General features: G+C 40.1%; 1 protein-coding gene across 2 annotated transcripts in view; it reads right to left on the bottom strand.

Annotated features, from left to right (window-relative positions):
- HDAC5 (histone deacetylase 5) overlaps positions 1-18,405 on the bottom strand; it is a 176,944-nt gene extending 158,539 nt beyond the window's left edge. Inside the window, exons 1-3 of one of the 2 annotated variants that reach the window (XM_083378653.1) lie at positions 18,152-18,404; positions 10,964-11,031; positions 10,436-10,642 (exon numbers count right to left, since the gene is read on the bottom strand). In XM_083378653.1, coding sequence (XP_083234779.1) covers positions 10,436-10,457 — 22 coding nt within the window. In that variant the 5' untranslated portion in view covers positions 10,458-10,642; positions 10,964-11,031; positions 18,152-18,404. Of the gene's footprint in view, positions 1-10,435; positions 10,643-10,963; positions 11,032-18,151 lie in introns of both variants that reach the window. The other variant, XM_083378654.1, reaches the window with a different exon arrangement.
- Between the last annotated feature and the right edge of the window lie 6,201 nt (positions 18,406-24,606).

Raw genomic sequence — 24,606 nt, 5'->3', positions numbered from 1 at the left:
TTCCAGTTGATCTAGCTTTCGTAAAGAGGGAATGTTTGTGACTGGGAATGAACTAGACAGAAATGTGGTGTTGCTATGGAAACCATTCAACTGCCATCTTGTACCTCTTGGTATTTGTTGATAGATTTTAATATGGGCATCAAGAACTGATTCAAAGAGAAAACCAGCATATACTATATCTGCTACATACAAAATTAACAGGGAAAAATAGGTATTGGATGAATTCAATTTGGATTGAAGCCTGAAATCTTAAACCAGGAAGGTTGCCTGCTGAACAATCAGAAACAAAAGAAAGCTTCGAACATGTTCAAAGTGCTTTTGCTCTATGATTTCATATTTACAACCTAAAGAAAGAGTCCACCATCTAGCCCTTTTTAGTTTTGTTTTATTGTATTGCATGGTATTGTTTTATTATTGTATTGTCATACAATAATCTTGTGAAATTGACTGGAAAAGAAGGAACTGGCACAAGATCAATCAATGAGCTTGTGGTTGGACAGGAATGTGAAGCTCTGTGACTTGGATCTCATCCTTCTAATCAGGCATTTTCACAACCATATGCTGCTGGTGGAACCACAATCAATTTCCTCACATTCTGGAGTAGGCATGGCTTTCAAGAAAGTTTTTGAAGTACAACTCATCAAGATGTTCAGCTTTAAAGAAGTCCCCACAAAGATCTGTTAATCCTTAACATGAAAAGCTATGCAGAGCTTCTGACAACAAACTAAATTAAATTATCCACCAATTTATGAAAACATAAATGCATTGTTTAAATTAAGATTTTGTTTGTAAATGGACTTTCAGGGAAGCAATGGTGGACCAACAATAGCTTCGCTTTCAGCACAGCCAATCAGCCTTCCCAGGTAGATTAGATAGGAACAAAACCAAATGAGCTAATTCTGTTTTATGGTAAGACTTCACTAACTGAATTTTGCAAGTCTGATACAGGTAGTCCTTGACTTATGACCATAATTGAGCCCAAAATTTATGTTGCTAAGATGACAGTTGTTAAGTGAATTCTTGCCACAGATGTTACGTGAACCTGGCTTTACTTGATTGAATTTGCTTGACAGAAAATGATCACATGGCCCCAGGACATAGCAACCATCATAAATATGAACCAGTTGCCAAGCATCCAAATTTTGATCATGTGACCATGGGATGCTGCAATGGTCATATAAAAAACAGTAATAAGTCACTTTTTTCAATGCCACTGTAACTTTTTGTAAATTTTCACTAAATGAATGGTTGTAAATCAAGGAACTTAGCATTTAGCAACTGATTGATGTTACAACCGACACTCTCCATCTAAAGCTATTTATGGCCTGGTTTAAAGTTCTAGCTGCTGCAGCTTCCCCATAGTAACATGCACAAAATTTGGATGGATTCACCGTTATAATTGACTGTAAGGACAATGCTGCATTCCCCCCATCCCACTGGGTCCTGCAAGCTTTTGGAGATGAGGGGGATCTCAGCTGCTGGGTCCCCACAGAGCTATCTATGTAGCTCTCTGGAGCTCAAGTTCAGGAAGAAGAGGAGACCACTCCACCCTTTGATTTCTCTAGGATACATGGCAAAGTCCTAGTTACATATTCCATTTTTGAAGAAACTGCAATGAATTGTGGCTACTCTAAAAATGGCACCCACTTCTGGGACTATGCTACGTGGCCTGTAGGGATGCCAAGGGGGGGAGTGACCTGTTCTCCTTCCCCAATGTGAGCTCTGGAGATCTACAAAACCTGAATAAGCAATTGATGAAATAGGATTTTTTGTTTTATTTTCAGAGAGAAGTGGGAGACTATATGTTAGAAGGAAAGGAGTACAAAGTTGGTTTATTAAAGTTTAAATATAAATAGCAATAGTATTTAGACTTATACATCACACCATAAAATTTTACAGCATTTTTTGACAGTTTACAAATGTCAGCATGTTGCCCCCAACTATCTGAGTCCTCATTTCACCAACCTCAGAAGGATGAGTTAGCCTTGAAATTGTCAGGATCGAACTCCTGGCTGTGGGCAGTTAGCCTGCAATACTACATTCTAACCACTGGGTCATCACCAAATATAGATGTTGCTATTTCTGGTACGTATTAAATTTGTGAAGGAATTTTTGGGAAGAAATAAAGAGAAAATGGTAAGAAAGAATTTGTGAGACACCATTTGAAGGGATTACAGATCAAGATTCTTAATATGTTGTTTCTGGTAACTTTTAATGTTTTTTTTAACTAGGTACAAAAAAATGAATCTCTAAAGGTTTGTTTATAGATACCAAATAAGATTTGAGAAGGCTATTTTTATATTTTGAAGAAATATATTACTGTGCTTAAAGTAAAGGAATATGAAATTGATCGAATTAATCAAGAAGATTAAACTATATATTACTAGTAATTCAATCAATCAATATTTTTGTACTAGTAATTCTTAATGAACTTTTGCTGATTAGGAATGAATAATGAGGTTTTATAATTTCTTTATACATAAGAGATGAGATATGGAAAGAAGAGATCCTGGATTTAAATGTCAAAGATAAAAAAAATTAAAATTGTATGTAATTATCTTGAAGGGGGAAATCATTTCTTTTATAATTTTTCCTCTTTTTATGTTTTCTTTTTCATATTTCATTTTTCTCTGTACTTTTAACCTATTTTTCATAGTTTGTATTAGTGTATTATCTTTGTAATTAAACTTTTTAATAAAAATTACTATAAAAAGTAAAAAAGATTTTCTTTAAAAATATATTTTTGCATAATGCAGATCATGGACACAGCATTGACTTCTGCAATTAAGGTGGAAATCAGCAGAATTAACAAGGGCATCTACAAGTGGGTTGAAAACAGTCTGGAGTCAATGGCAATCTATGATTAAGGCTGAAATAATCCAGTGAGCATTCTATAGTTTCCAGCAAAAGTTCTGTTATTTAAGGCAAAGACTGGCAACCACATGCAGTTTACCAGCAATTAAGATCAAATTGCTGAAATTCAGCAGCAATGCTCAATTTTTGGCATTACACTCCCTCTCTCCTCCCAAGAATTAAGGGTTGAAATGGAAGTAAAAGACCCTTGGGAAACTGCTCCTATTCCACCATTAACCTCCTTGTCTTTTGTTGTTGTTGTTGTTAGTTGCGAAGTCATGTCCGACCCATCGTGACCCTATGGACAATGTTCCTCCAGGCTTTCCTGTCCTCTACCATCTTCTGGAGTCCATTTAAGCTCACGCCTACTGCTTCAGTGACTCCATCCAGCCACCTCATTCTCTGTCGTCCCCTTCTTCTATTGCCCTCAATCTTTCCCAGCATTAGGCTCTTCTCCAGTGAGTCCTTCCTTCTCATTAGGTGGCCAAAGTATTTGAGTTTTAGCTTCAGGATCTGGCCTTCTAAAGAGCAGTCAGGGTTGATCTCCTCTAGGACTGACCGGTTTGATCGCCTTGCAGTCCAAGGGACTCGTAGGAGTCTTCTCCAGCACCATAGTTCAAAGGCCTCAATTCTTTGGCACTCAGCCTTTTTTATGGTCCAACTTTCACTGCCATACATTGCAACTGGGAAGACCATAGCCTTGACTATACGCACATTTGTTGACAGGGTGATGTCTCTGCTTTTTAGTGTGCTGTCTAGATTTGCCATGGCTTTCCTCCCGAGGAGCAAGCGTCTTTTAATTTCTTGGCTACAGTCCCCATCTGCAGTGATCTTGGAGCCCAGGAAAATAAAATCTGTCACTACCTCCATTTCTTCCCCATCTATTTGCCAGGAATTGAGAGGGCTGGATGCCATGATCTTGGTTTTCTTAATGTTTAGTTTCAACCCAAGTTTTGCACTCTCCTTCTTCACTCGCAACAAGAGACTCTTCAGTTCCTCTTCACTTTCTGCCATTAGAGTGGTATCATCTGCATATCTTAGGTTGTTGATATTTCTTCCAGCAATCTTTATTCCAACTTTTGATTCATCTAGCCCTGCCTTTCTCATGATGTGCTCTGCATATAAGTTAAATAGGCAAGGTGACAGTATACAGCCTTGCCGGACTCCTTTCCCAATTTTGAACCAATCAGTGGTTCCGTGTCCAGTTCTCACTGTTGCTTCTTGGCCCACATATAGGTTTCTCAAGACACAAATAAGATGGTCTGGTACACCCATCTCTTTAAGGACTTGCCACAGTTTGTTATGATCCACACAATCAAAGGCTTTAGCATAGTCAATAAAGCAGAAGTAGATGTTTTTCTGGAACTCTCTAGCTTTCTCCATGATCCAGCGTATGTTGGCAATTTGATCTCTAGTTCCTCTGCCTCTTCAAAATCCTGCCTGTACTTCTGGTAGTTCTCGATCCACATACTGCTGAAGTCTAGCTTGTAGGATTTTAAGCATAACTTTACTAGCATGAGAAATGAGTGCAATGGTGCGATAGTTAGAACATTCTTTGGCACTGCCTTTCTTTGGAATTGGAATGTAAACTGATCTTTTCCAATCCTGTGGCCACTGTTGAGTTTTCCAAATTTGCTGGCAAATTGAGTGTAGCACTTTTACTGCATCGTCTTTTAAGATTTTGAATAGCTCAGCTGGAATATTGTCACCTCCACTAGCTTTGTTGTTGCTCAGCTTTTCTAAGGCCCACTTCATTTCACATTCTAGGATGTCTGGCTCGAGGTCAGTGACCACCACCTCATTTATCAGGGACATTAAGCTCATTCTTGTATAGTTCTCCTTGTCTTATTAGCTCAAAAATCACATAGTCCAAACATGGACCTTCTGAACTGAATTTTGGAATGCAGTAATAAGCTAAAGCTATCCCCAACTATTAGTCACATTGTATATCCAACAGTCAGTTTTCAGGAGTTGCCTCTAAAGAGTCCAAACGTCTGTAATAACAGACATTAAATAAATACAGTCATGGCCGAAATTGTTGGCACCCCAGAAATTTTTCCAGAAAATCAAGTATTTCTCACAGAAAAGTACTGCAGGAACACATGTTTTACTATACACATGTTTATTCCCTTTGTGTGTATTGGAACAAAACAAAAAAGGGAGGAAAAAAAGCAAATTGGACATAATGTCAAACAAAACTCCAAAAATGGGCTGGACAAAATTATTGGCACCCTTTCAAAATTGTAGATAAACAAGATTGTTTCAAGCATGTGATGCTCCTTTAAACTCACCTGGGGCAAGTAACAGGTGTGGGCAATATAAAAATCACACCTTAAAGCAGATAAAAAGGAGAGAAGTTCACTTAGTCTTTGCATTGTGTGTCTGTGTGTGCCACACTAAGCATGGACAACAGAAAGAGGAGAAGAGAACTGTCTGAGGACTTGAGAACCAAAATTGTGGACAAATATCAACAATCTCAAGGTTACAAGTCCATCTCCAGAGATCTAGATTAGCCTTTGTCCACAGTGCGCAACATTATCAAGAAGTTTGCAACCCATGGCACTGTAGCTAATCTCCCTGGTCATGGACGGAAGAGAGAAATTGATGAAAGGTTGCAACGCAGGATAGTCCGGATGGTGGATAAGCAGCCCCAAACAAGTTCCAAAGGAATGCAAGCTGTCCTGCAGGCTCAGGGAGCATCAGTGTCAGCGCGAACTATCCGTCGACATTTAAATGAAATGAAACGCTATGGCAGGAGACCCAGGAGGACCCCACTGCTGACACAGAGACATAAAAAAGCAAGATTAGTTTGCCAAAATGTACTTGAGTAAGCCAAAATCCTTCTGGGAAAACGTCTTGTGGACAGATGAGACCAAGATAGAGCTTTTTGGTAAAGCGCATCATTCTACTGTTTACCGAAAACAAAATGAGGCCTACAAAGAAAAGAACACAGTACCTACAGTGAAATATGGTGGAGGTTCAATGATGTTTTGGGGTTGTTTTGCTGCCTCTGGGTGCCTTGAATGTGTGCAAGGCATCATGAAATCTGAGGATTACCAAAGGATTTTGGGTCGCACTGTAGAGCCCAGTGTCAGAAAGCTGGGTTTGCGTCCGAGATCTTGGGTCTTCCAGCAGGACAATGACCCCAAACATACGTCAAAAAGCACCCAGAAATGGATGGCAAGAAAGCGCTGGAGAGTTCTGAAGTGGCCAGCAATGAGTCCAGATCTGAATCCCATTGAACACCTGTGGAGAGATCTTAAAATTGCTGCTGGGAAAAGGCGCCCTTCCAATAAGAGAGACCTGGAGCAGTTTGCAAAGGAAGTGGTCCAAAATTCCGGGTGAGAAGTGTAAGAAGCTTATTGATGGTTATAGGAAGCGACTGATTTCAGTTATTTTTTCCAAAGGGTGTGCAATCAAATATTAAGTTAAGGGTGCCAATAATTTTGTCCAGCCCGTTTTTGGAGTTTTGTTTGACATTATGTCCAATTTGCTTTTTTTCCTCCCTTTTTTTGTTGTGTTCCAATACACACAAAGGGAATAAACCTGTGTATAGCAAAACATGTGTTCCTGCAATATTTTTCTGTGAGAAATACTTGATTTTCTGGAAAAATTTCTGGGGTGCCAACAATTTCGGCCATAACTGTATATGCAGTAAATGTGCAAACTATATGGAACATTTTATCAATGACCAGGGAATTTAGAATAGTCCTTTCAACCCACAATTGAAATAAATAATAATGATAATTCAATTACATGTGTAATTGTACATGCCTTTATCAGCTTTCAGAAACTCTCCTTACATTGTAAAATTTAAATGTTCTATAGGGGTTCCAAGTAGCTCTTTCCCTATTTTAGCACTACCAGTTCTTCTTTCTGTATTTTTTCCAACTCTAGTATAAGAGCAAGACTATCTAGGAATGATGCTATCATGAAGCTGTTCAGTTTCATTCTATCAATTTCTATTTTTCACTAACTCATGTTGGGCTATATCCTGACAGACAACTCCATATTCTTTCTCCTCAGACAGAGCAGCTACCATTTCCCCAGCCATAGCCCTTGACCTTCAATTATTTGAAGCAGGTACTTTGGAGCTGGGTAATTCTGTTATCAGCCAAAATTCATTTATTTTCTTCATTTCCTTGCCAGCTTAGGGAGCTTGCATTTCCAGTTTATCTGTCCAATCCCCTACCCAAATATCTGTATCCCATCTTTAAAAAAAACACCTTAATATATAATCAGGGATTACTGTGGGGTATGGTCAAAAATGTCAAGATAGCCACCATGATGGTGCAATTGAAGCTTCACCTATTTTTATGTATATTGCAAAGCTCTGATGACATCATTATGGCTGCCATATTGACTTTTTAAACTATCCATATACGTTAAGATTTAGGATCTAGGATCAGGAATTGCTCTACCTTTTTGCCAAGTTAAAAAAAAATCTTATGAGGTTGACAATAGATGAGCAGTTTCTGTCTAGAATGGCTTTCTCCAATTTCTTCAGACATGTTTGATTCCAGTAATCTCTAACTAGCATAGCCATTGACAGTTTGAAGTCAAAAACAACAGGAAAGATCAGTTTACCTAAAGTTCAATGAAATTTAAACAACTTATTTTATTTATACAGTATTCAAACCAGGTACTCCATCAAAGAAACAGACATATCCCTCTGATTACAGCACATTTTGATGGATTATTTTCACTTTTATGCTCTTTTCAAAATACAGCATGCAGAATTCTAAATATGGTTGCTTTTTTCCAAATGTTTCTCTACTAATTCTTCATTTAACCATGTTTAATTGGGTATATCTTTTAATGCTTTTAGCACTTTTATAACACAGTTTTAAACTCACCTTTTCGTCTTGCTTCACAAATTTGGAAACAATCTTGTGGATATTTAAAATTATGCATGAACATAAAAAGAATACTAAAAAAAGTATTTTATTAGCAAAGCTGCATTCCTTTATTCTCACACAATGGATTTTGAACACAATACACTCTTTAGGAATAGCACTATTTTCTTCTGAATAAAAAATTTGAGAGAACACTTCTTTTTGTTCTTTTTCTACAGGAAAATTATATTAATTACTTGCAAATAATGCATGAAATTTAAGTAGATTCCTCACCCTACAAAATTCTTCCCATGTGGTGTCCAAAAGTATTTCTTCTTTTCCCCAAACAGGACTATTTGCAATTCATGTTTGACTAAGAACTGTACACTAAAAGCAAATAGCAAGCTTTGTTATGTATTGTTACAGAGTTCCCCAATTAGAAAAGCCATCAAGAGCTAGATTACATTAGTCTGTCTCATGAAGATATATATCTTCTGTCACTTCCAGAAGATAAAGCACACTGAGCTAAGAAAGCATAAAGAAGTAGATTAACTTGGTGGTTAAGGGATTAGGATAGAAAACATCAGACTTTGTGAGTCCAAATCCCACCTTTAGGCATTAAAGTCAGCTGAGTGACTTTGGGCCAGTCACTCTTTTTTCCGCCCAACTCACTTCACATGGTTGTTGTGATGGGAAAAATAGGAGAAAGGAATATTAGGTATATTTGTCATCTTGAGTTATTTATAAAATTAATAAAGGGAAGGAAGGAAGGAAGGAAGGAAGGAAGGAAGGAAGGAAGGAAGGAAGGAAGGAAGGAAGGAAGGAAGGAAGGAAGGAAACTTTAATCTTCTTGGGAAAGATTCAACAAGTTATAAGTCAATCAAATATTTAATACATCCACGTCCATTCCGAAAGTATATCATTTGCATACAGGGCAAAACCAATTTAAAAATCAATATAAAAGTAGAAAAATGTCATTTCATAGTTGGAATACCCAAAATGAGATCATGACAGATGTCCAAATAAGCAAGTACTGTACATATTTATACAGGACAAGAGGAATGATCACTAATATTTTTTTCAGATTAAATTCAAAGTGCTGGTATGAGAAAAACAGTTAGAGGATGGGATGCCTAAAGAGCAACTTATTCCATATAAATCTGTCCATCTCTACAATTCTGAAAAAGCTTTACTCTGCATCTCAACAATTTCAAAAAGTGTTAAAATACACAAGTGCTGTAAGCTTGAGAGATTCACTCAATCATCAGATGCAATTCTCTTCCACAAATAGTGATAGCATATTATAAAGAATGTATATGGGAAAGGATGGTTTTATCTAAAACTGAAAAGCAATTAGGAAATGAGAAATGAAAACAAAATGCACGTAAAAATCAGACAGCCTTCCCCAAATGATCTCAACCAAATTTATTAGGACCATAATTTCCCAAACAGCCATGCTTCCCAAACAGCCATGAATCTCCCCAGCATCTCCAGGGGGCACTGAATTAGCAAAATGTTTTATGCAAGGTAAGGCAACTGCAATCTTGTTCTATATATTGTATATGATATACAATGTAGTGGGAGTCAAGCAGACACAGAAGTAACACTTTTCTTTACTCTTCACCATACAGGTAGTTCTCAACTTACAACCATTATTTATCTACTATTCAGAATTAAAACTGCACTGAAAAAAGTGACTTACAATGGATACTCATACTTACAACCATCACAGCAGTCCCCAGTGTCATGTGGCAACCAGTGTTTATTTACAATGGGTAGCAGTCATGTTAGGGTCATGTGTTTGCCTTGTAACCTTCACAACTGGCTTCCGACAAGCAAAATCAATGGGGGAAGCCAGATTCACTTAATGACCATGTAATTATGTTTTTAATTTTTAACTCTAATTTTTAATTTATTTTAATTTTAATTTTAATTTATTGTAGAGGGGACTTAAAATTTTAATTTTTATTTTAACTTCTGTATTTATTGTATGTTATTGTTGTTAGCCGCCCTGAGTCCTTCGGGAGATAGGGCGGCATACAAGTCCCAATAATAAATAAATAAATAAATACATTCACTTATAGTGATTTGCTTAACAAGCAAGCTTGACCAAAAACCTTGTAAAGTCAGGCATGACTTACTTAACAACTATCTTGCTTAGCAACAGAAAGTCTGATCCCAATTGTAGTCATAAGCCAAGGACTGCCTGCACTCCAGTATCATGAGGCTGTTTCCACATCAGCAGTTTACCTCTGATTCACCACTAATATACGCATTTGTAGCACAAATGTATCATTCATACTTAACCACAAGAGATTACTTTGAATTATTCTGAAAAAAATCATTGGTGTATTTAATTTTTTTCCTGGATTGCATGTCAATATGTGTGTGTGTGTGTGTGTGTGTGTGTGTGTGTGTGTGCATGCGCGCATGTATGTAAAGGGCTTGCTTAGAAACTTTCAATCTCTCTTACTAATTATAACAAACCAAGGAGAGATTGCAGTAGTTACTCCTCGGTGAACTGTAGCAACAATAGATAGTTTGAAATACATTATCAATTAAATTACTGCAAAGTATAAAGAGATGCAAATTCCCAAGTGAATCTCTGACTTTCATTAACAGAATCAGAAATAGCCACATCTTCACCAGCCCAAAGCCATACATCTCCTTGTTCCAAACTGACAAAACCCAAGAAAACTACCTAGCTGCCTTACTTTTTCAGTCACTTTTGCCTGATTTTTACTTACCTGATTCATTCTTGGAACTCATGTTTTCCTTCTTAGTAAGTGGCTGATTGATGACAAATCAGGAAGGAGAAGGTCGTAGTTTTCAGAGCTGGATCTAAGGTAGCCTTCACTTAAGGATGGGGATTGGTAGTTAGAAAGGTCAAATGCTGTTTAGCCAATTCTGTAGGGACATCCCTTGAAGACAAAAGGAAATCCTTCTTGGGAGCCCTTGGAGGGAAAAAAAAGGGGGGAAAGGAAAGATTAATATTCCATTTCTTAGCCTAACAGAAAAAGAACAACTGGTCAGGATCAACCTGTACTGCAAAAGAAGTTAACAGACAATATAGAATGAGCCCATTTCAAAACAGTTTATTTAATCTTGCTCACCATCACATTTGTAGAGAAACAATGATAGGTTGTTATTACATGCTCCTTTCAACATGAACACAACATTGCCAGTCAGCACCTTTCTATCACAGTATATTTGGCTAACTAGCCACAAGTCTTTTCATTCCTTACAGATGCTGTTTATATATCTGACTATTTTACCTCAGTTTGAATTTTCTCTCATGGATTCACTGATCGGCTGAAAACAGTCCTTGATAAAATCAGAGAATCTAAGGCAAAAGAGAAAAACTGTTTTTATCAAATGCAGAGCAGACAGTTCAAGACAGTGAGTCCAAGTCAGGTTATAGCTAATATACAGACTGTAGAGTCAAAGGATTAAATACAGAGAGAACATTTACCCATTTCACAAGCACACTACACAATAGGGATTAGACACCTAGAAAAAAATGAATCTATGCTTTTCTCCTACAAGTTTATTTTAGACACTGCGTGCACATACAAACTCACACATGCCACAGAAACAAAACAAGTGATCAACTGTTTTACTCGCTCATACATAAACACAAGGAGTATACAATAAATAAGTTATGAATGAACTGATACCCACAGCATAGCATGTGCAGCAGACACGGTCAAGGCTACTATTACCCTGATAGGCTAAATCACAGAGCTTTAATTCCTGCATGCCAATGTTATTACTCAAGGTTTTGGCTATTAAGCTTATTTACAATAAACTACGTGTTCTTCTGTGCAGTTCACAACAGTATCAAGTCACCATTCCTTCAGGTTCTCAGTCAGCACAGCAGCAGTTTCATCATTGGTGGCAAGCAAGGAAGGGGAAAAATCAAAGCTTTTGGTTTAACTTTCCAGTTCAGCAATTTGTTTGTAATATATAATATGAATACATAAAGGCAAGGAGATGGCTCAGTGAAAGTGTCAAATGCCATATTCAGGCATTGAGTTCAGGTTAGCCACAATTAAGTCCAATTTCTGTTGCTAAGTGAGACAATTGTTAAGTGAGCTTTGCCTCATTTTACAATCTTTTGTGCCACAGTTGTTAAGTGAATCACTGCAGTCTTAAATTAGTAACAAACTTCTTAAAGTCAATCTGGCTTCTCCAATGATTTTGCTTGTCAGAAAGTCTTAAAAGTTGAGCACATGATGTCGGGCACTGCAACCATCATAAATACATGCCAGTTGCCAAGTGTCCAAATTTTGATCACATGACCATGGGGATGCTGTAATGGTCATAAAATGTGAAATATGGACATGTCACTTTTTCCAGTGCCATTATAACTCTGAACAGTCACTAAGCAAATAATTTTAAGTTGAGGATACCTCTGACCTGCTTACAGAAAAAGATAAGACTAGTGAGGGATTTGTTTTCCCTCTGAAGCGTTGAGACAGTGAAAATCAAAACTGGTATGTATTTCTAGGACAAATGCTAATACAGGGAATCCTCTAATTACAACCATTTAGTGACAGCTTGAATTTACAATGGCACTGAAAAATCTTATGATCAGTTTTCACATTTATGACCATTGCAACATTCCTATTGTCACGTGATAAAATTTGGGCACTTGGCAACTGGCATGTACTTGTGCATCCTCCCAGGATCATGTGACTACCTTTTGCAATCTTCTGATGAGCACAGTCATTGGGGAAGCCAGTTTCTCGTTAACAACTCTGTTACTAATGTAACTTCAGTGATTCACTTAAGAACTTGGCAAGAAAGGTTGTAAAATAGTGCAAATCTCACTTAACAGTTGTATTGCTTAGCAACAGAAATTTAAACATACCGGTAATTGTCCTACCCATTTCTAAGAATATTTGGGAAAAAATGATAGTATTTCACTACTAAAGATGATAGTATTTCACTACTTCTAGTATTTATTGGGGGGATGTTTGATTTATAGTATCCAAGCAACGTCCAGTGACCTCTGCTGTAAGGAACAGATCTTTTTTTTCTTACTGGAAGAAGTGAGTCAAAGTAGAAATTTGGAGATGAAATTTTAAGTGGTGTTAGGAAAAAACCTAAGGTCATCTAATTGAAAACTCAAAGTTCTCCACACGTGATATGTTCCCAATTTCAGAACATGATATTTCTGGTAATCCTGTTCAGCAGCTTTGTAACAGTCAACATTGTTTTCTTTGCATTACACATAGCAGTGAAGGATGGAAGAGGTTAAAGTAACAGTGATTCGCCTATGGTCATTCAGCGAGAAAGACCATCATTGTGAACCAGGTATTTCCTGTCCAACAAGTCATATTCTTAAGTGCCCCGTGAGGTTCCCAAAGCATGGCATATTACATATGTCAATCAGAAACATAATATTTAGCTCTATATGGGTAGTAGAGTGGTAGTAGAGTACAAGTGTGCTTGATCAAGGTGCCTTCTCGGCAGGTGCTTCAGATAGTCACCTACTAGAGAAGAGCAAAGAGACCCGCTAACCTCAAGGATTTATCACTCAGTTCTAGGTGAAGTTTCTTCATATCTTGACAAGGTAGATAAGACAAAACTATCAAAACCAGATTCCATGAGGTAGTACAGAAGCACTTTCCACACATTCTCCACTATATTCTGTGGCCAGGGCTTCCCAACCCCCAGTCTGTGGATCGACACTGGGCCACGGCATACCAAAAACAGGCCACGCAAACAAGCGAAGCCCTGCCCACGGGATGCAGGCGGCATGCAAAACCATGCCACCCTCTGCTCCATGGAAAAATCTCTGTTCACAAAACCAATCCCTGGTGCCCAAAAGGTTGGGGGCCACTGCTGTAGGCAACTGTTGCCTGTCAGCCCATTCCAAAACAAAACTGCACTTAAATAAAATAACCACGTATTGTTGGTAGGGTATTTTGGATAGACAAAAAATATGGAGTAATTGAACTGGAGAGAATCCATTTTTGAATGAAATATAATCTGTTTGCAGACTTGGCTATAGCAAATTACCCATTCTAGTAATGCCTAATAACCGTAACAACCTACTGAATGAATACTGAGACTAATGAAGCACATACAGTCCACTGGAAAGCACAGCTATACAGAAGTGTAACATCATGCTAGGGTGGACTAAAACAATGATATGCTAGAGACTAAGAGAAAAATCAAAGTATGTCTGTTTAAAAGTACCAAGAATCAGGACATAACTTCTATGATCAAGAACTGCCAAGAGAACAATTATATCTGTCTCCAAAAATGTCCTCTGAACTGTTAAAATATTCCATGACAAATTGATGAAAACAAGTGAGGTCAGTGTCCTGCACTTTTAGGTTATAAAACAAGAGACAAAAATAAGCTCTTTATGAAGCACAAAAGGCATTTGTGGGTAGCCATGTAAGTGTGTAAGAGCTTATCCATTCTATCTATATACCACTAAAACTCTGTCTACTAGCCTATTTGTAACCTTCAACTGCAACATAGGGCAACAATTATTGAATCATTATGCCTTAAAGGGGCTAACGTACCAAATGCTGAGACATATTACTTCTTGGTAATGAAAGTTAAGAAAGCTGTAGGTCCTTCAGCACCACTGTGCTGTTGTGATCAATCATAGTTAACTGGTTGTCATTACAGTGTTCCTTGCCAACTTCCCACAAGTCAATGGATAAGCCAGTAGGAAGTGTAAACTCAATAATGATTGCTGATGCTCCCTACGAACTACCCACAAGCAAAATCTTTACTTATGGGAAGCTGGCAGGGGGTGTTGGCAATGGAAAAGCTGACAGAAAAGACTGAAAATTGTTCTAGCTCTCTCAACCACATAGCCTCCCCAGCCCCTCTGCACTTGCATTGTGCCAGCCACTTGCCCAGCTCCATAGACCTTTCCCGCCTCTGCAGCACTTCTTGTGCACACCTATGCACCTTCCTGACCAATGCTGCACCTCAGTCACCCTCCCATGGAGATATCCTGGATGGAGAACAAAGCTGGTCAATGGCTCTCTTCGTTCCACTTCTGCCAACAAGTAGTTTCATGGGTGAGCTGTGGAATGATTTCTATCAGCTTCCAATAAGCAATGTCAATGGGGAAGTCAGCAGGAAGTCAGAAGCTCCTCCCACTCCACTGCTTTTTTACCTATCTGTGTTCATTCTGTTTTTCTCTTTAAGTAAATATCTTTGAAAGGATTTACCTTACAGGTCATAGGTTGTTTAGTGTTGTTGTGGGCTTTTTTTGGTCTGCTACTTCTCGTTACCTTTTACAAACAGAGACCTTTCTGGAATCCAGGAGCTACAAGATAGTGTTTGGTTAACTATGAGGATTGTTCATTTAAATAGCCCTTCTGCTTTCATTAATTGTGAAATCATGTTGTTCAGCAATGCATAGCTCTGATTTGTTGCTCTAGAACTGAGAAATGGATTAAAGGAACAGCTATAGTTAAACTTTGATTTAAAAAAATCAGTGCAACTATTGTACCATTTACTGTTGCTTTTTGTTATCATTCTACCAACTGGGAAAGAAGACCCTGAAAGGGAAGTAAATAAATTCTCTGATTTTACTCTCCCAAGAAATGAAGCCCAAATACAAATTCAGCCTCAGCAATTAAACTCTGCTTATTTCCCATATAACCATACATATGCAGACATTGCCATGGAATCTATTTTTGCAAGGTGGTGAGAACACAGATGAATATGAAACAATTGTGCTATCAAGGCATGATGATAAATAGCTATAACAAAAATAACCCAAAATGTATTTGAGAACTTTTAATCACATGCATCTCAAAAATCAGGTGTTGAAGCTTATAAATATTATCTTTAGAAGATTAGAGACAGTGTAGCTGTTTTTGCAGGCAGTTTTGCATATTAATACTTCAGTACCATTTTAAGTTGTTTTGCAGTAATACAAAAAATAGGTAGAGGAAGGATATATGACTTCCTTCAGTTCTTAAGATGGCTAGAAAGATGTTCTTAAGACTAATATAAAGACCTGCACACTCAGCAGTCCATATACAGGTAGTCCTTGATTTACAACAGTTCATTTAGTAATCGTTCAGGTACAACTGCAGTGAAAAAAGTAACTTTTGACCATTTTTCACACTTACTATCTTTGTTGCATCCCCATGATCATGTGATCAAAATTCAGATGCTTGGCAACTGCTTCACACTTTTGACCGTTGCTGTGTCCCAGGGTCATGTGATCACCTTTTACAATTTTTCAACAAGCAAAATCAATGGGGAAGCCAGATTCCTTTAACAACCATGTTACTAACTTAACATCTGCAGTGATTTACTTAACAACTGTAGCATGAAATGTTGTAAAATGGGGCAAAATTTACTTAACAAATGTCTCACTTAACAACATACATTTTGGGCTCAGTTGTGGTTGTAAGTCAAGTACTACCTATAATTGATTACTCTTGTATTGCTGTCTTTTCTACTTCTTCTGAACATAGCATGAGAGAACAAGAAGCTGATATATCTTATTTAAGAGACAAACAAGTTTTCTGGGAATTATGCATTTGGTTTTTGCCTACAAATAAAAAAATGTAGCCATCATAAATGTGGTATGCATCTATCCAATGAAAAATTATTCAAAATTTCATCAAAAGAAAGTAATTGCCAGCTGAACTGCCCAAATAAAATAATATTCTATTCCAAGTGGGAGACAAGTACACAATGGTGGGATTCAAATATGTGAACAACCGGTTCTCTATGTGGATGCTGCTTCCGGAAGTCCATTCTGGGCCTGGGCAACAAAAAATTAGCTACTGGTTCTGCCGAAGTGGTGCAAATCGGCTGAATCCCACCACTGCATGTACAGTAAAGTATTTGCACCACATTCTAGATCTAACCATGTCTCAACATTACTAATTAACACTGCTTTTTTTTTTTACCTTTTTGGTTTTGCCCTTTGTCCCATTTTGTTTCTACTAACTTGATACTGTATCTAATCAAATGACTGTTAGGTCATAAAAATATATGTCATAATATATCTTAGTTTTAAAATACCACAAAACTCCTGCTTTTGCCCTGCAGCAGAATAATATTCCCACAATTTATCAACATGGTATTCATTAAGTCTTAGTCATTTACATTCCAAGGCATGCTATAGGAAAGAACAGTTCCCAGATTGCAGAAAAGCTTTGTCAAGGTTCAAAGTAGTAAAAAAAAATGCAAATAAAAGGGGAGGGGAGCCTTGACGGTTCTTTTGCCCATATTTATTTTCCTCTTACCTTCGCTTTATTTTTCTACATGATACAAACATATACTGTGATGTCTGCATCAGCAGGAACATTATTTTTTGCACAATCAACCTTCAAACTACGTGTTCACAAAGGTCAGAAAAATTGCACAAGGAAACCCCAAACAAAGAATGAAAAGGGGTTTAGAGTAAGTCAATACATTATGCCACAAAATTCGAAACAATGATACTTAAAGGCCTTTTTTTATTCTTACTTATTGTTGCTTTAGCAATTTCATACAAATTGCACAAGACAGATTTGGAAAAGAATTCCCAGAACCAAGTTAAAAATGTTGAAATATAGAAATAAAAACCACTGAACTAGTGGAAGAATGCACAAAAAAAACGGGAAGAGATCAGAGTAAAACATCCACCCCTTCAGAAGAGTAACACTGAACTGATCACAGCAACTAACAGGGGCAGTTTCTGTGTTTTGAAAAAGGCTCAAATCTATTCTTTTTGTCTGTCTTCTAAATCGTACCCATTTCTGGCACTAGAGCCAAGAAGTCTTCCATTGTTACAGGCGCAGCCCCACAACCGAGGCTTTCCCTACTCTTCTCCGATCTGGAATTCTACTGATATGTCAGACTACAAAGCCCAACATTCCCAGTCAAGTATTCGCTAGATCCTTCTTCCAATGGTGGAAGTTGTAGTCCAGGAGTTTATCAACAGCACCAGGTTTTGGGGGGTTTTTTGGCCCCTTTCGGACTGCTCCATCAAAGAGAAGCGAGCCACAATCTTCAATGACAGAGTGGAAGGCGGAGTGTCCTTGTGAAGCAACACCCGAACTCCACCCTGGACTGTGTGCTCTACGCGTTGGACAACACGATCGCCCCGCAAGCGGCCCGTTAGTTTTCTGACGGGTGCACTTCAGCCTCTCCATTTCCACCCTTTCCACCTGGCTCGCACAGCCACGTCTTTAGGCAAAGCCTCAGGCCCACCGGAGATCCTAGCCAGGCGCCGATCCCGCCACCGCCTCCCCCCCCCCACCCATTCCCCGTGTGCCGCTCTGCAGTTTCAGATCCTTTCTTTGGCAAGCAGCTGCGGAACCTCCAGCGTTCAAGCCACCGGCAGGCCGGGCGGCGGCGGCGGCAGCAGCAGCAGCAGCAGCAGCAACAGCAAGCAAGCAAGCTAGCACGCGCCGTGGGGAACACCAACCCCAAGCTTTCCGCCGACACGCTTCAGCCATCCCGCTCTCTTTCTTTACCTGGAAGAAGATCGGGGGAAAATGGCGCGTTCCTGCTGCTGCTGCGGCTGCTTTCCTTGCAGATGTGCGTGCAGAATGGGAAGCTGCAATTACTGGGCCCGGCCTACCCCAGATCGATTTCTTCCTGACCCCCCCCCTCTCCCTTCTCCAACAAGAAAACTATAACCGGCTGTCCTGCCGCGGCAACCCTTCATAACCACAACCACCTCCTCCTTTTCCTCTTCTCCTCCATCTTTGCAGCTGGCTTTGCTCGCCCGCCGCTACCGCCGCCAAACACTAACAACAACATTTAGTGACGTCATTCGAAATCACGTGATCGTCCATCGCTCTATAAATAGACTCGCTCCCTCGCCGCTTACTCCGTGAGTTGGCAAGCTTTAGGGAGGGGTGGTGTCTGTACCTGCTTGTTTGCCTGCAGTTAAAGGGTCCGCTGAGAAATAGTTCTCGAAATAGTGGGTTTCTTTATCTTTTTTTACCCCAAAAAGAGATGCCTCCAAGCACTGATCTCAGATGAAAACTAGGACGGTCTGAATATCTTTGCTTTTCATGCAAGAAATGACCAGGGTTGATCTGACCATATAAAAGAGAAGCAGCAGCTTCAAGCAGCAAAACTTAACAATGCTCACACAGCAGGTTAAACCCTTAATGGGGTTTGTTTCCCTTTTGCTTAGTCTGTTAAATCAACCTTGCCATTTAAGGCTGCAAAACTGACTGAAAAGGTTTGAATAATATGCTAATCCTGCCAGTTATGGCTTGCTCAACAAGCCATGGTTAGGCAAACTGTCCTCCAACATATGAACCCAGTTTTGAGCATAGGTAGTTCTCAACTTGAAACCATTTGAAGATACATCACCATTGAAAAAGTGGCTTAATAACTTCTTTCAACATGACAATGGCAGCATCCCCTTGGGACACATGATCACAATTCAGACACATGGCAAATGACATGCATTTATGATGGTTGCTGTGTCCCAGGGTCCTGTGACCCTCTGACAAGCAAAATTAATGGGGAAGCCAGATTCACATAACCATGTTAATAACTGCACTGATTTACTTAACAACTGTGGCAAAAAAAACATCATAAAATGGGACACAATTATCAACTGTTTTGCTTAGCAACAGAAATGTTAGGCTCAATTTATTTATGTATTTGTTTCTTTGTTTCGATTTATATACCGCCCTTTTCCTGAGGGACTCAGGGCGGTTTACAGGGCAAATTAAAACAGTGCAATGTACAAATTAAAATAAAATTAAATTAATAGCCCCAAAAGAGTTTAAAATTTAAAATTTAAAACCTTAAAAACCCTCAGTCCAGGCCGGCTAACTCAAATAGCCAGGTTTTTAGGTCCCGGCGAAACGAGCGAAGGTCGGGGGCGATCCGAAGTTCCACAGGCAGTTGATTCCATAGGGCAGGCGCGCCCACCAAGAATGCTTTCCCCCTGGGGATCACCCGCCGGCACTCCCTGACCAGCAGGACCCTGAGGAGGCCCTCCCTGTGGGAGCGCACAGGACAATGGGAAGTGGATGCTGGCAGCAGGTGCTCCCTAAGATAATCCGGACCCATGCCATTTAGGGCTTTATGGGTCATCACCAGCACCTTGAATCTCACCCGGAGGGCAACTGGAAGCCAATGCAGCTCGCGGAGAAGAGACGTTACATGGGAGTATTAGGAGACCCCCATCACAATTCGCACGGCTGCATTCTGCACCAGCTGAAGCCTCCGAGTGGTCCTCAGGGGTAGCCCCATGTAGAGAGCATTGCAGTAGTCTATCCGGGAGGTCACAAGCGCATGAGTGACTGTGTGTAGGGCATCTTGGTCCAGATAGGGCTGCAACTGGCGCACTAGGCGAACCTGGGCAAAAGCCCCCCTGGCCATGGCTCCTATATGATCTTCCAAACAGCCACGAGTCCAGGAGGACGCCCAAGTTGCGGGCCCTATCTACAGGGGGTAACACCTCACCCTCCATAGTTAGCGATGGAATAGACTGGTTGATCCGAGATGCCGGTATGCACAGCCACTCAGTCTTGGCGGGATTGAGTCGAAGCCTGTTTCTCCCCATCCAAACCCGGACCGCCTCCAGGCAACAGGACATCACATCGAGGGCATCACTGGGTTGGTTTGGGGTGGAAAGAAAAAGCTGGGTATCATCAGCGTACTGATGATACCCCACCCCGGAACCACGAATGAGCTCACCCAGCAGCTTCATATAGATGTTGAACAATAGGGGAGAGAAGACCGACACCTGAGGGACTCCACAAACAAGAGGCCTCGGGGCGGACCTCTGCCCTCCCGTCAACACCGACTGCGAGCGGCCCAGGAGGTAGGAGGAGAACCACTGTAGAACAGTGCCACCCACTCCCAACCCCCTGAGACGCTGCAGTAGGATACCATGGTCAATGGTATCAAAAGCCGCTGAGAGGTCTAATAGGACTAGGACAGGAGAACAACCCGTCCCGAGCCCACCAGAGATCATTCACCAGCGTGACCAATGCCGTCTCCGTGCTGTACCCGGGCCTAAAGCCCGATTGGTACGGGTCCAGATAATCAGCTTCCTCCAGGAACAGAGGGAGCTGATGCGCCACCACGCTCTCAACAACCTTTGCAAGAAAGCGAAGGTTGAAGACCGGACAATAGTTGTTCAAAATAGCCGGGTCCAGGGAAGGCTTCTTGAGGAGAGGCCTCACCACCACCTCCTTCAAGGCGGCAGGGAAGGTACCCTCCCTCAAAGAAGCAGTTATTACTGCCTGGAACCAGCCTCGTGTCCCCTCCCGAGCTGTATACACAAGCCAGGAGGGGCACGGGTCCAATAAACACATGGTGGAACTCAGTCTCCTCATGATCCTGTTCACCTCTTCCGGGGTCACAGGATCGAATTCATTCCAGATAACATTCCCAAGACTGCTCGACTCCCCCCCCATCAGTCTCTGCCCAGTCAGAATCCAAACCGGCCTGAATCTGAGCAATTTTATCCATCAGATGCTGGCTAAACTCCTTGGCCCGCCCCTGCAAGGGCTCCTCCCTCACCTCCTGATTAAGGAGGGAGCGAGTCACCCTGAACAGGGCGGCCGGGCGATTATCTGCGGACGCGATGAGGGCAGCGCCGCCACCATCGCCGTGAGATAAGACCTCGTAGAGGTTCTTAACCGCAATCAGATTCAGACCGGCTGGATCTCCAACAGCTCTCTAGGCCCTGTCTCTGACGCTTCATCTCCCGGAGCTTCATGGAAAACCATGGAGCCCACCGGGATCTGCACCAGGTCAGGGGTCGCAAGGGTACAACACAGTCGAGCACCTCGGTGGCCGCCCTTTCCCAGGCATCCACCAAGGCATTGGCTGGGCTGTGAGTGAGGGAGATAGGTATAGATCCTAGCACCGTCTGGAACCATTCCGGATCCATTAGGCACCTGGGGCAGAACCACCTGGTTGGCTCCGCAGCCCAGCGGTGAGGGGTGGCATAGTGGAAGACCAACCGCAGGAGCTAATGATCAGACCATGACAGGGGGACAATAGTTGGCAAGCCCCCTCCCAGATCATCAAACCACTGTCCAGATAAAAAGACAAGGTCGAGAGTGTGACCCCTCCATGAGTCAGACCCTTAATTACTTGGGTCAGGTCCATCATTGAGGCCATGAACTCACGAGCCAACTCTGACGGCCCTCCCAGGGAAGGCAGGTTAAAGTCGCCCAGAACTATAAGTCTGGGAAACTCAACCGCCAAACCTGAGAGGGCATTGAGAAGCTCGGGCAGGGCTGTTGCCACACAGCTGGGTGCCAGGTATGTTAGCAACAAGCCCAACTGAACCCCAGGGCCACACCTCAGGAGGAATGACTCACTCCCGGCTATCTGTACGACAGTGGCCTCCCGCGGACATAAGGTCTCCCGTATAACCACCGCCACCCCATCGCCCCTGCCCTGAGCCCGCGGCCGGTCAAACCTCCCTCTGAGCCCAACCAGGTTTCCGTAATGCATGCCAGGTCCATGCATTCCTCCTCGATCAGGTCACGAACGAGGGGAGCCTTGTTCACAACGGATCTGGCATTAAAGTATACTAGCCTGAGCTCAGGGGCCTGTTGTAAGTCAAGGACTTCTGAATCCTAAAACAGCAACATTATTATATCTTACACAGGATATATATTTCTTGGTGATTTCTTAGGGCTAGATATTTATTTTAACAATTACATTTTTATATGGCCATGTCATCTAAGTGGGCAGTTTACATCAACATAACAATAATAACATATCAATAGAAGGACATATTAAAAATGGGGTTAGAAAAAGTTAAAACTTACAAGTACAATGTTACATTGTACTTGTATTTATTTACACATACACTTATATTTAAGTGTATGTGTAAAAAAAAGTTTTGAGACACCTGAGCTACTAAAGCAAAAAATTGACTAGTATGTTGGAAAGCAGTTATCAAATTCTTTTAGAAGCATACAATTGACTATACAGCCCATGCATTCTTAATGAACTCCTGTGATCTAATGAACACATCAAACTATACATTAATTATAATAGCTGTTTAATCACACCATGCTTAATCACAATCTAGATTTTTTGTTAAGTTTTAGAAAATGTTCATATTCCTTAGTGCTAGTCAAATTGCTGTTTTTTATAACCCAATCTTTCAGAATTTAGGGTTATAAGTAATGCAATTCAGAAAGCCTATTCTACTATATAAACATGAACTGTGTATGATCGGACATCAGCTTTTGGGCAATCTTTGTTGATATCAATTGTAAATTTGAACTCGTTTTAGTCTTTACATGTTACTTCAAAATATTATTTGCTTGTTTCTTGCTTAATGCATTATATATAATTAAATGTATTAGAACAATGGTTTCAACCTATGGTCTGTGGATCCCTGAGGGGCTGCAATGTTGTCAGAGGTAGTCTGCGAAGGATTGAAGAAATGTTATGTTTCAAATTTTAAGTATTGGAGGTCCGATATTTGTGTGAAATTATTCAATAAACAATGACTAAATAAACTATTAATTAGTGTGTTGCATGAATAGAGTACAATGATGGCTTAGTTTTTCAGGTTTAAAATGTGCTTAGTTTGCAGTTTGGTGAGTTTGCCAACAGCCAAATTGCTCCCATATTATGAGCAATTGATATTTAGACACAAATCACTACATTCCTTTAGAACAAAGCTGTCAACTGAAAATTATGGGAAGTTCCACTAAAATCTTTTCAAGGAAAATTGTGGTTTTTATCTCCATGATATCTGGAGGCCCAAGGTTGCCTCTAGTGAGTGAAAAGTCAAATAGAAATTTGCTTATACTTCAAAGAGAATAAAGATTGCAAACTTATTTACAATATACCTTAAAGCACTTGAGAATTGGGCAGTGTGCAAATTAAATAATGATAATCACCACAGCCACCATAGGGATAGCATTCCTTACCTGAATTCACATTTGCAGGTCCATCCATATCTGCCAGAATGAAAAATATTTCCAAGTAGACCTTAGATTCAGAGAGATGGTAAATGATACTTTGAAAACTATTTACCATCCATCATTATGACAGCAAGCTTGGACAAAATCAAGTGCTTTATATTAGCATATTCACTTTAGACCAACTTTTTAAGGTTTCCTCATTTATACCCCTTTGTTATCTAGTAGTGTTCTTATTCCCTGAAGAAACTGAAAGGCATCTATATACTACTAAGTTTCATGTTTCACTTATGTGAAATGCTGCATCATAAGGCAACATGTTTTTCCAGTCAAGGTACCTTAAATGGACAAACTTATAGGATACAAAATCCAGGACTCCAGTGGGATTGAAATTTGGCAAAGCTGTGCCTGCTTCAATGCTGCCATACTTCCAGTCAGCCACAGTCATGTGATCATTTCCAACTGACTTTCCTTCCCTGTCAGATTCCTACAAGGAATGTCTATGGGAAATTGGAAGTTGCTTCTGCTGCCCATTGCTTTTTTGCCCATCCATGGTCATTCTGTTTCCCTGTTTAGATATGGAAGTATCTCTGGAACAATGACATGATCACAGATTGTGTAGTTAGTTGGCTCAGAGTTCCTAAAATGTTTTATCACTATTCTGAACAGACACTTGATTACCCAAACAGAATATTAATCATAATATGTGGTTAGTTTGGCTTTAATTTGTGAACTAAGACTTATTTTCTCTCTCTTTTGCCTGAAACTGACTTTCCTAATGTAGATTCAATAATGTCAAGTGTCTTGTGTATTGATTTATCTTTTAAAAGTTACTGGTGCATCCAAGTTACTATTTAGGATTAAAAAGCCCACTTGGCACCTAGAATATATTTTTTTTCATCATCAAATATCACAGCTATTTCTATATTCCAACTTCATTCATATATTATATTAATAATGTGACTTATTTGGTTTGTTTTTTGTATAATTTTTGAACCCAGCTATTGCCTTGCAATTGATCAAAGTCTGAGATTCAATGAAGTAGAAATCACATT

The sequence above is a fragment of the Vipera ursinii genome (assembly GCF_947247035.1).
Source record: "Vipera ursinii genome assembly, chromosome: Z".
NCBI lineage: Eukaryota > Metazoa > Chordata > Lepidosauria > Squamata > Viperidae > Vipera > Vipera ursinii.
This window is presented reverse-complemented; position numbering and strand designations above follow the sequence as displayed.